Below are 12840 nucleotides of genomic sequence, written 5' to 3' on the forward strand. Positions count from 1 at the left end.
TTCGAATCCAAGCTGTCCGCAGTTTTAGCTAAATCTAGTTAAACTCACACGCAATAATATTGCAAACAATAATTGTTGGTCAAAATGGTTATTAGCCGCCAGACCCTTTGCAAACTCCCATTGTTGTCATTCACAATGGGAGGTTGACGTCTGCCGTATGCCCACGTGAGCGTAAAATCGAAGAGGCCAGGTGATGGTTTGGTAGAGAGAGAGAGTTTGTATAGACTTCGATGGTCCAGACTATAATTCCCATTCGCATTGCCGGCACGTAGACCATAAATTTCGCATGGTGATTTATCCACAACCGCCTCGAACTTAGGTGTATTGCACCGGTATTAATACAGTTTAGATCAAATATTTGGGTAATCCGTGTTAAACGCCCACCGTTAAACATTAATTACTAAAAATCTCTTGATAATACACACGCACAACATATAATTATTATCTATTTTCATTGAAATATTATAGCAATTTAGGAAAGCAACAATTGTACTTTAATCCGAACAATCATAGGTAAATAAATTGCAAAATGAGTCAATCAAATAATTTATATTTCCTGCAAATTAAGTTCATTCAAAATTATTTTGAAAAAGTGTACGTTCGTTCGAACGAAGTTTATCAAATAATAGCATATATAGTATTAATATTATGTATTTATATATGGATTCGGATTAACGTACAAACAGATAAACATACGACAAATTGCGTAAGCACAATGTACGTTAACTGAACGCTTTCTGTTAATAACAATCCTCAAAGATGATCACATCGCACATGAATCTTTCATTTGTTTATAAGTATTAGTAAATAGACTGTTTTATTTTTGTTAAATTGGAAAATTATTTTTGGATTGGCTGAAGTAAACATTATTAGTGAATATTACTGGCGAAGCATCCTTTGATTATTTCGAATATTTTATAAAAATAGAAATTTCATTTTCTTTACGTCTGACGGCTTTGAAAATAATTGAGTTGTTTATAGAATAAGATTGGATTTGGTAGACTTCAAGGTGCAACGATGATTGACTTACTTAATATATTGAAAGATGTGTTATTCCCAAAATATCATTGACTATATGTTTTTCTTTGATTCATTTGTGCAATTTATGCTTAGTACAATTGGAATTTAAAATTTTATTAGATACAACTTTCAGGAGAAATTAAGCACGTATATTGTATGAAGACTTTGATTGCTAGAACGACTGACTGAAACTATGTAATAAGATATCTTAATTTAACGTTTATAATTGTAGCTAAATATGATAATAGCGGAAAGCGCGTTGAACTTTTTACTTCTTTCTTCGTTGGAGCGCGTCGATAAGGACTTCTCGGGATCTACTTTGTATGTGAGTTGAGCGCCGAGTGATGTATAAATATAATCTCGATAGGCGCCATGAATCATGAGGAAGGTCAGCGTTTTTCTGCCGACACTTTTGATTTGCAGCAACAAGACTTTCCAAATCGAATTGCTTCGATATATACAAATTCCCAATTTGTTGTTGTTTTTTTCGACTTCTCCTGTTCATCCGATTGTAATTACTCTTAAAATAGAGGCGACCCCTTGATACTTCGATAAGAACGTCGCTTATCAATTGAAAGGAACTTGATTCGTTCACGTTGTAAAATGAATAATCGTTAAAAGAAGTTCGTAGTAAATTGGAACATAACGGCTATAAATTCCGATTTGAGCGAGGAACCGTGGCGAGATTTACCGCCGCGTCCTGGAACAATGCCGTTCCGGTCTCTAAATATATTTCGCCGTCTCAGAAATGAAACACATCTCCTCCTCTGGCCATGAAGAACAAGAGAAGTTAATTTGAGTAGAGGCCAATCCCGCATCTTCAGCAAACTCAGTCCAATAACAATCACGGAGGCTTCAATTTAAACGACGACGGGGCATAAATCAATTGTCAAAGTAAGCCCAATTGCGGCTTCAAATGAAAGATTGGTCGTGTTTATCGCGGATCAGAATAGCCGTCGCTGAAAAACGGACCACTAATTCTGTTAATTGTCGAAACGCGCTTTCAATTTCAAGTTCCGACCAATTGAAGCTGCAACGGCAGACAAGAACGTCAATCATCATTTCGATGGATTTTGTGAGAAACAGTCCATATTTCTCACAATTTTGACACCTCGTCAATGTCAATAACAATTACGAATTGGAAGATTTCATTATTTCTGAATACAATTTATTATTAACGCCGTTTCCGCTGTTTGTTGCATCCGTTAGTATTTTCAAATTGAAATATGAATACGTTGAAAATGTAATTGAAATTAATAATTTATTATTGTTTTGACAAGAAAATCTATAAATTTTTGATAATCGTACATTACTATTGTAATGACGCGATTATCCGGATTTCCTGGTTTTCTAAACCTAAAGACTTATATTCTTTATTGGAATAAATATTGTATACAATATTATTAAATATTAATATTTGATCTTAAAAGTTACAGCTAGATCGTTTAGCAGTCTTAAATTCTTAATCGATTAATTAATTGTCTGAGGGTCACGTATCCTGTTCATCGCTGAGAGCTGCCGTTCAAGTAGATTTCACTATACTTCTTTTGCGACAAACAAGAGTGGACGACACTCGATACATTTTATCTTGAACTAAACAGGAGAAGCTTGATCAAAAAACCTAATACTTACATGCGTTTTTTTTTTTTGAATCAAACTTTTATATCCTTGTCTTTTGATCCTTTTGTGTTTACAAAATTGATCAAAAGCCTAAGCCAGAATGTGTAACATTCAGTAGATTATAACAATATTAGAATATTTCGTTTTTCTATTAGTGTGAAATAAAACTCTTTTTTTTGTATGCAAAGAATAAATGATGACAACTTCATATTTCCGCGCTCATAAACTTCTTTTTTTTTCATTACTAATGATGATTTGTTTGAAATAACAACGATTTCAATTCGTTTGAAACGGATAATGCAAATATTGATTCGTTGTGTTAAGTGAATCTTTATCAATTCATGCGAACATCGAGATTCTCAACAACTCCAAAACATTTAAGTGATTTCCATTTAAAACAGTAATATGACGATTAAATTCAATTATGGTTTACTAGCTCGAGCCAAGCTTACTAGCCAATCCAATAAACAATGTATGCGTTTCAAGTATCTTCGTGAATATTCATATAATTTGATATGTTGTTGAAGTTATATTTGATACATACATTAAAGATAAGATAAATTTATGTTTGCATGAGAAAATTGTAGTGGAAACTAATATTTGTGTGTTGAACGGTATTTGCGAATAGTCTGTAGCAAATAATTAAAAGGTTTTTTTTTTGGAGTGAAGTGCATTTTTATCCTACCGCTGCGCTGCATACAAAAACCGTGTGTAAATGAAAAAGCGGGGGCGATATTGTATTTGCGGTTTTGCACGTATGTACGATTTTAGTTTTGTGCTGAATTTGAATGCAGGGACATTCCGATTATCGAATACAACAAATAACTATACTAAACAAACATTGTTGTAGTTTTTTTTTTGGTGGATTATTTGTACTTTAATCCCAATGATGGTTTTTAATTAAATTTATATCTCGGATTGGCCATCATTATCTATAATTCTGTCTACTTTGTTGAGAGTTTAGCAGTTGAGGGCACATCAGCCGCAGTTATTAAACGGTCTAAGCGGGATTTAATCATTTCCAGGGTAAAAAGTCGTTAGAGAGATACGATCTCCGGAGAGAGGTTTCTACGACTACTCCTACTTTCGGATTGAATTACATCCTTCTCCTGCGTCATAATGGGATTATATCCCGTTGCAAACTTGCGCCCTCGTCCGCATAATACGCCTGATTTCAGATAACAGGACTCGTCGTCCTCTCTACTCTTCTCTTCTGATGCTAATCAGAGCTTCTTGATTAAAGCTAATTGGGATTATTCTCGTTTTCAGGATCACCGCTGCCTGTCCGAACTGATATTTTTTCACTCGCATAAAGAAAGGTAAGACTCTTCTTTCTGCATGTTCAGTATAATTCAAATACGCAACAGATGTTGCGAAAAGAAAAGTCCCTGTATAAACGATCCACCAGACGTGCTGCTGCGCTTCAATGTTATGTTAATGCCTGGAGCGAACGCGTTTATTAACAAAAACCCACCCTTTGGTTAAACCGGATTACAGCCCCAACCAGGCAAATGATCAATACTCCAAGAAAATTCAGTAATTGCGCCGACAGAGACGGCTCATTCTAACCAAAATCAAATACGTCTTCATCTTAAACAAGATACATATAAATTTATTTATATATTATATAGATTTTTCTTTCATAATTTACTATTAACACTTAAATTTACTTAAATAAATGAATTTAGAAAAAGTTGCTTTAAATTTTTCGACAATTACGTGAAATGAAAATTCCGTCCGAGAAATAACAATAGAGAAACAAAATAGTTCAATATTTGTAATAGTTCAATTAAATCAATAAATAATGTTAATAAAAAGAGGTATTACTATATATCAAATAACTTTTGTATAGATTTAATTTAAAATTCAAGTTAAATTATCCGGTAAACCGGTTTTAAATGAATCATCAAAATTACCGGTAAATTTTCTTTAAAAATACGGATAATTTTGGTAATAGTCTACGTTTCTTGATATTTGTTAATGTATTAAATTCTTTTTAAAACATATTGGTTTGCACACAAATTCTTCAATTAAAAAAAATACCGGTTAACAAAACCGATCTTTACTTAAAAATATGATGCCAAATATAAATTTGGATGCCTGACGCACTTAGTTTATGTCAATGAAATTAAAATATTCAAATTCAAACAATAAACTAGTTGTAAATCATTAAGTTTTCGCATTGTTGCAGACTGAATAGAGCCTATGTTTTAGTACAGCTAATGGATCCAACGCACGCATTTTCTATTGATTGCTGACTATCCATTATAACTCTTTCTCCCTATAAAACAATCGCAGCAGGCTCGTTATAAATTAGTATATTAGCAGCCTAGTCCTATTTATCATGTTTCTATGAATTATTCATTTTCGCATTCGATACCTATCGTACAATTTCACAGAGTGTTAACAGCTCATAAAATAATTGTTCCAACATTCCAAATATTTAGATGAATTCAAACATTAAGATGAAAATTATCAATGATGTTTTCTTCACACAAAAGTTAATGTAGTTTACAAAGTAAATTCACTGCATAATGCATCCAACTGAAGAAAATCGTGAATAGTAAACACCGGTGCTGAATAATGCAGCTGCGCCACGAAAACGTTATATATATATGTATTATTTTTACAGATGTTCTACCGAAATTTTCTAAGCAAACAGATTGCTTGTTGCTTTCGAAAATAAGTGATTTGCATTAACATTATTCCAGAGCGTTGATCAGATAGGGGAAATCTGCAAATTTTCCTGCAATTATTGTAAATGAAAACTGCTGCAGTGAACACATATTGTTTGGATTTGCTTTTCCGAGTTTCAGCTGCTCTACACCAAGTTTCCTTGCATTCTGATGTGATCATAGCTGCAACGATAATATGCAAACTGTTTTCTTTTATGTTTGTAACATTCGTTTCAACGATCGTTTCGAATTCAAATTCGCTTGGAAACGTTTACATTCGAAAGTCAAGAATTGAATTCATAATTTTATTTTCATAAATCATAGCAATAAAAAACATTGTAAATATTTCAAAAATACATTTAATGATTAGTAAAATGTAATAAAAATGAGAATTAACTTTAAAGTTTCATTGAAAAGAAAAATCTAAACTATATAATAAATTGAAGGCAATGCCAATCTAGACAATGTTCTTGTGTGAAGAGATTAATGAATAAGACTTCTATGAGTTTGGATGTGAATGAGCAAGAATCCAATCAAATTTTAATTAATAACGATGATTCATTACTCGTATCCACTGAATTTGTGCAGACGTACCGTAGTTATGGTGAGGTGGCTGGTGTCGGGTGTCTGATGAAGGGTTGGAGAGAAGTAGAGGGTTGTGCGGTGATTAAAACAAACAAGAGAAAAAAGGGACTTCTCTCTCCTCCTACGCCGCCTCCAATTGCTTTTGTGCGTTCCCCCTCCCAATACGGGTTGTAATTTGAAACTTTCGGAATTGAGTTATTTATTGTGCCGAACGATTTAATACCGTCATTAGGCGCCGTATTCGAGCATTCCAAAACGGTAGACGTCGTTATTGTAATTAAGCTTCAAACACCGACAAATCTGTAGATTCTCTCTAACACGTGTACGACGATCGCACATTTAATTGATTTCTTGTTATTTGTAATAATAAGTAAGAATTTTTTGTTAAGAATGTCTATGTAATACCAAAATTTGGAAAATTCACATGTTTCAAGTTTGATTTTACATTCAAAATTTTCTTTCAGTTCTCCAAAGCTATTTGCGTAATATACGGTGTAAGATACTATGAATGAATGGACAGCTTGTCGATGGTTTTAAATTAGTAGGGAAGAAGTTGTATATAATAAGGGATGTGAATTAAAAGTGGACTTATACTACTTTCTAGGAAAAAAAGGGCTCAATTCTTCTTGCAATGAGAAATCAATATCGACTTTGTCTAAATCTTTGTAACGAACATCTTCATTTATTGTTAGGAGTGTCCATTGTTAGAGTTGTAATTTTCATAACATACATTTAGTGATTGCATGAAAATGTGACGGATCGTGTTGCCAATGAGTAGTGTCAGATTGAAGTTGCGCAAATAAAAAAAAGTTATGTGAAACGTCAAAATTTCTATTTTTTTCCTGGACTGTATCCGTTTTGAGGTCCAGCAAAAATTTTCGTTGTGGAAAAGTGTGCGTTCGTTTTTTTTGTGTTCGTTCGAAAATTTCCGGGGTGCAAAAGAGAAATAATGATAGCGTCGTGCGCGGTCGACGTGAAGTTCCATGATTGGGAGTCGTGCGACTGCTTGGGCAGCGTTCAGGCGCCCGATACTAAGGCCAAGGGATTCCTGGACATCTCCTGGTGTAATGAAGGGAAACATGTTGCTGCGGTGCCGATTTCGGGGAAGAGTTTGGTGATTTCCACTTATCAGACAAGTACGAGTACGTCGAACTGTAAGGACGATAGATGGAGACCGGCCAAGGATATCATCGATTTGGCTGGTGTGAAATGCGTCTGCTTTTCTAAGGTGGATAATCCGAACGTCGTGGTGGGCACTGTCAGTGGGGAGGTGATGTTGTACAGCATCACCCACAAGAGGGTGATGCAGAGCTTCGCCGATCTTCCCGCAGCCGTCAATCAGATAGAGTACGGGGCTCAGAACCAGTTCGTGGCCGCCGGCTGCGCCAACGGACAGATCTTCTTGTATGCGACTGGACATAGCGTTAATTCCACCTTCTTCGTTCCGGGATCCGATAAGTTAACGGCCATTGCAGTGCACTCGAGGACGCCCCATCTGATGTCCGGGGGAAGCGACAAGGGCATCGTCGCCCTTTGGGACATAGTCTCCGGATGCAATATCCTCAGATCGGAGAACCATTCGGGAGCGGTACTAGACATGTCCTTTTCAACATCTGATGAATCCTTCACGACGATCGGCAGCGACAGACGGATTAATATTTACGACTTGCGGACGCGCGATTGCGTTCACGACAAGCTCTTCGACATTGATCTAACGGCGCTCGCTTACTGTCCCAATGGCAACGACATTGCAGTCGCGACAGCGCGCGGTCAGATCATCTGCTTGGATAAAAGATACTTGCACTCGTGCAAGAGCGGTTTGAAAGCCCACAAATGCGCCATCAAGAAGATCTCGTTCGAAACCTCCAACATGAGTGCAAGCTACTCCAGCATGGATTATTCCAAATCGAGCGTCGAAGTTGACATAATGGATGATGATGTGCCGCAGCCGCCTATAGTCAGCAATCTAGAGCTGAGCAAAGCTATAGTGTCTGGTGGAGGAATAGACAAATGCTCGATAGCTACATCGAGATGTCAGATGGCTCAGATGACGACCGGCGATCGCACTACATTCCACATTATAGATGAGAACAGTCTGAATCAGTTGCGCACTGATATAACCAGAGCGACCAAAGAGATCGTCACTAATCTAGTTGAGACGATGAACAATGAGTTCCTGAAAATGCGCATGGGCGTCAGCCGCGAATTCTGCTCGATGGAGATCCGCAATAAGAAGCGATGGAACGAGTTCAACATGGTTCTTCTCAAAATCGCCGACTTCGAGGATCAAGATAGTGGCGATCCTTCGGTCACGCAAAAGGATCTCATGTTGAACACCGTCAAGTCGAAGCTCTCCTCCAATCAGTTCCTCACTCGGAACAACAGTTCCAAATCTGTAAAGTGAATTGTGTTTGTCATATGTTGTATATAGGTGATATGTTTCGTAATAAAATTGGAATACAAATTACTTCAATTTACAAGACCATTAAATTATGATAACATACATTCACTATAACAAGAACTGAACAATGTTCTTGCTCGTATCACAAAATCCGATACGAAAGTTGTGAAAGTGAAGCCAAATCATAAAAGTTCAAATATAAAAGAGAGTACAAATAAAATGAAGAAATTAAAAAAATAATTAAAATGAGCAACGAGAAAACTGAGGATTACTTAATTTGTTTCCTGGAAGTTTTATCAGAAAATAAAGAAATCATTGTTTTTTGTTTTTATATAAATAATGTTGGTTGTTACTTGATTTCTTTATCTTACGATAAAATTTCCAAGAAATAAGTTGTGGATGCATGCGGAATTGTTGAATTTAGAATATAAATAATTACAAAAAAGTTTTGTAAATGTAAAAATATAGTGTATGTATGTATTCCCTGTGCTGTTGTTAGTACGAAAGTTGTTAGTAATTGTATGATTATCCAATTAACATGCAATCTATCCATCTCGTGTTTGCTTTGTGGCCTTAATGAAGTTCTATTATGTAAAATTTCTCATTCCCTGGATGCATTGCAGCGCTTCTCCATTCTACTGTAATCATAATACATCATGGATGTCGCGTGCCGAAGAATACACCGGTCGCGATTTTAATAAATTAATTGAATAAAGAATATGAGTGACGAAGGCGAAGTGAAGACGATGAGAAGAGGTCCGCGCGCTTCGTCGCTTACGTCACATCCGCTCGTACTCGTACGGAATAAAATATGAAAAGTTACATCCATTGATGCATTCAATACAAATGTAAATAAATATACATGTTTATCGTCGGTTCTGGGAAGTTCTGTAGATAATATTCACTCTTATTCCTTCAATGGCAAATATTGACACACTTAACACAGCGTTCAGTCGATCTCCCGAAGAAAATTGTCTCCGCGTGGCGATCGATAAAGAAATTCGAGTGTGCCACTTTGTAGCTGCTTTATTTGGAGCGAACAGTAAATACCGGAAAGGCGTAGAAATGCGGTGAAAACGAGAATAAGGCATGTGCATCAAAGCAAGTTCACGGGCTCCTCTCCATTATTCTTGTACCTTCCTTTTACTGCTCCTGTAGCAGCAGCAGCAGCGACTCGTTATTAATAAGTGTATATCTCGGCTGCAATGAAAGCCATATAAAACATCTCTTTTAGAGCGAGCGAGTCTTTCCCGCAGAAAGCGCGCATCTTAGGTAAACAAAAGGGAAACGTTCGCAATTTGCTTTTGAGTGGGTACTTCTCGTTCAAATATGTGGGACTTAATTAAATAGCGAGAAGTGTTAAAACGAAATCCAAGAGGTCTCTCGTTTCCAGTGAACGCAAACGCATTCACAAGTCCACTCAATGTGTGTGTATGTCCGTGCACTTATCGCCGCCTCGGCGGTGGTAAACAAACTCAAATAACTTGTTGTTTGTTTGCGAAGAGAAATAGATAATTCAATGCTTGTGTTGTTACAGACGATGCTGACGTGACCGCAGCGAGGAGAGACGGGTTCTTCAGACTAATCGCACAAAAATGTTGATGATGAAGCTGTCTTCCATCGTGACGCTTTTGGCCGTCTCCGCCGCAGTCGTCGCTCTCGATGGCGGAGATTTTGCCTTCGACGTCGTCGACGACTTCGAGGTGGACTTTGACCAGGAAACCGACAAGAAATCCTTCGGACAGTACGACAGAGTTGTCGCAACAGTCGGAAAGGTTTTCCATCTTACCGTACCCAAAGTGGACTTGCCTAGTTCAGATAAATCCATTATATATGAGGTAATGTATTTAAAAAAAAACCTTAAGGGTACTTATTTAATCTGTTGCATTTACTTTTCAGGCTAAAAGTCACGACACAAAATTGCTTCCGTCGTGGCTCCTGTTTGATAAGACTGCCGGCTCATTCTGGGGACTGCCTTTGTCCGAAGACATCGCCGAAATTCATATAGTAATCCGAATTTACGGTCGACCAGAGTATACAGTCAGGGAATTTACACTGGTTGTGGAGGAGGAAGAAGGAGGAAGTAACTCGTGTTCGGATAGGGAGGAAGGCACGATACTCTCGTTAGTCATCGACAAGGATGTTATAGCTTTGAAACCTAAGCAGCGCGTAGTCGCTGTCAATAGCGTAGCCAAATTCTTTGGATTACCATACGTGAGAATAACTTACATCTAGATTTTGAAAAATTGGTCTATTTTAATTTGCAATTTACAGAGTGCATTCAAATTGCATCCACTTGAAGAACCAGATGATTTGCTCGATAGTTCAGTTGTATCTGCTGGACCGGGTGATGTATCTGCAAAGACGTCGAAGGTTTCCAGCAGTGTCGAGGTGAACGTTGGGTGTAACGGTCGCCTGTGGTCGAAAACCTCGACGATCGTCCATCAATTGAAGCAGCAAGCCAAGGATGGTACCATATCAGAAGTGATGGGACTACCATTAATCGGATGGCGGGTCAAGACGCAAAGTAGATCAATCAGGCGTATACGACGTCAAGCGGAGCTAGGTAATTGAAAGGTCTGATTGTAAAATGTATTGTTAATTAATTTATATCAAATGTAATAGGAAGCGGCGATTATGAGGCTTACGACGAAGAAGATGAGTACGATAATTACGATGACGGTGAGTACGATGACTACAGTACCAATGAAGAAGTAGCGCCTCCACCGAAAGTTACGACGCCTAAATCTACAACGACTTCGACTTCTAAGGCTACCACTACTACTACAACCACTACCACAACTACCGCTGCTCCAATTACCACCACTAAATACATCACTACTACACCTGAGCCTACTTCCACGCACCATCATAGACATCACCATGGCCAAGTTGATGCAACAACGAAAGCTACAACTACGACATCTACAACCACTACATCCGCTCCGATCACAGCAGAAGTGACGGCTCCACCTAGAACTCTAGAGACTACAACTCCAACCCTAACATCGAAAGTCAATAGTGAGAACGTCGACGACTTTTACGATGATTACGATGACGAAGATGATGACGATGATGATGCGGAGAGCGAAACCATAGTTCCTGACACCAAGACCGAAGATAAATTCGAAATCGTAGTGGACACTGAACCACCGACTGTGGAAGTGACCAGTCAAAAGGCTCAAACTGTTGAAACTGTACCCGAAACTACTCCGATGATTACAACAACTACAAGCACTACCACCACCACAACTCCTCTTCCTACTACAACAGTTTTGACTACTCCTACCACTACACCTACTACAACAACAACTACTACTACAACAACAACAACAACTCCAGCACCAACAACTACTGTACCAACAACAACAACTGAAACAACAACAACATTAAAAGAACTGCCAACTACCGAAGAAGAATTCTTTTCGACAATACCTCCAACGACGATTCCACCTGAAACTACGTTCGTCGCGTCCACTACTACGACTGAAAAGACGACGACTACAGAGGAACAGCAAGAGACAACGACTACTGTTAGACAGACCACCGCCAGACACGTAACAACAACCACCAGGCCTACAACGACGACACCCACTTATCGCGCTACGGAAACCATCGAATACGAGATGAAGAATTTCCCTCCGATTATCCAAAATCGTTTGAAACGTATCGCGACCACCGCCGGCAAGATGTTCAGTTACATCGTTCCAGAAAACACGTTCAGTGACATCGAGGACGGTTACAATCTGATATTGGAATTGCTGGACAACGAAGCGAAACCACTGAACAAGTCTTCTTGGTGTCAGTTCAATCCAATGACTAGGGAGATTTACGGACTGTGAGTATTTTTTTTTTTATATATTGTTACCATATTTTCAATTAATTAAATTTTCAGTCCACTTGAGGAAGATATTTCCCGTTGGGAGTACATTTTGAAAGCAACCGATAAAGAGGGTGCATCCGTCGTTGATCCGGTCGAGATTCTTGTGCAGCATCACAAATCTAGACGCGTCGTAAACCACGAGTTCTCGTTGTACATGCACATCGAGAAGAAATGGAACTTCCCTCACGACGTGGACTGGCCTCTAAAGACGCTACGAGGAATCGGACAATTGTATAACTCAAATCTAACGGACATCATAGTCAGAAGGGTTAATTACACCGTTGAACCCGTTGTTTTCGTTTGGACAAACGAATCTTTACCAAAAAGCTATTGTCCTTCAGATGAAATCAAAGAACTGTTTGAGGTGTTAACAGCGAACAATGAAGGTGATCCGTCTCACGCACTGACTAGAGTTTTGGTTCCCGAATTGCGGGTAAAGAAGGTGATGTATCATGGATTAGGGGTGTGCGAGACGAAACCTCGTCCACCGCCTCTCGTACCTATTACGCCGCCGACGAACTTTTCTCCGATCCTACGGAATCCTGTTGATCACATCAACGCAACAGTTGGGGAGCTGCTCGTCTTTAAAGTGCCAGACGTGAGTGAACGTCGATTTATTTGATGGATGGAACCAAATGAATTATGTCTTCTTTTTT

The 12840-nt window shown here is 38.1% G+C and overlaps 1 protein-coding gene across 8 annotated transcripts in view; it reads left to right on the forward strand.

Moving 5' to 3' along the window:
- LOC108568501 (dystroglycan-like) overlaps positions 1–12840 on the forward strand; it is a 79161-nt gene that overhangs the window by 62807 nt on the left and 3514 nt on the right. For 6 of the 8 annotated variants that reach the window (XM_017929632.1, XM_017929636.1, XM_017929638.1 and 3 more), the window contains 6 exons: positions 3910–3953; positions 9837–10139; positions 10201–10515; positions 10576–10867; positions 10927–12139; positions 12197–12782. In XM_017929632.1, the coding sequence (XP_017785121.1) occupies positions 9897–10139; positions 10201–10515; positions 10576–10867; positions 10927–12139; positions 12197–12782 (2649 nt within the window). In that variant the 5' untranslated portion in view covers positions 3910–3953; positions 9837–9896. Of the gene's footprint in view, positions 1–3909; positions 3960–9836; positions 10140–10200; positions 10516–10575; positions 10868–10926; positions 12140–12196; positions 12783–12840 lie in introns of all 8 variants that reach the window. The other 2 variants (XM_017929634.1, XM_017929637.1) reach the window with 1 other exon arrangement.

This window comes from Nicrophorus vespilloides, unplaced genomic scaffold (genome assembly GCF_001412225.1).
Source record: "Nicrophorus vespilloides isolate i.1.1-1 unplaced genomic scaffold, Nicve_v1.0, whole genome shotgun sequence".
NCBI classification, from domain to species: domain Eukaryota; kingdom Metazoa; phylum Arthropoda; class Insecta; order Coleoptera; family Silphidae; genus Nicrophorus; species Nicrophorus vespilloides.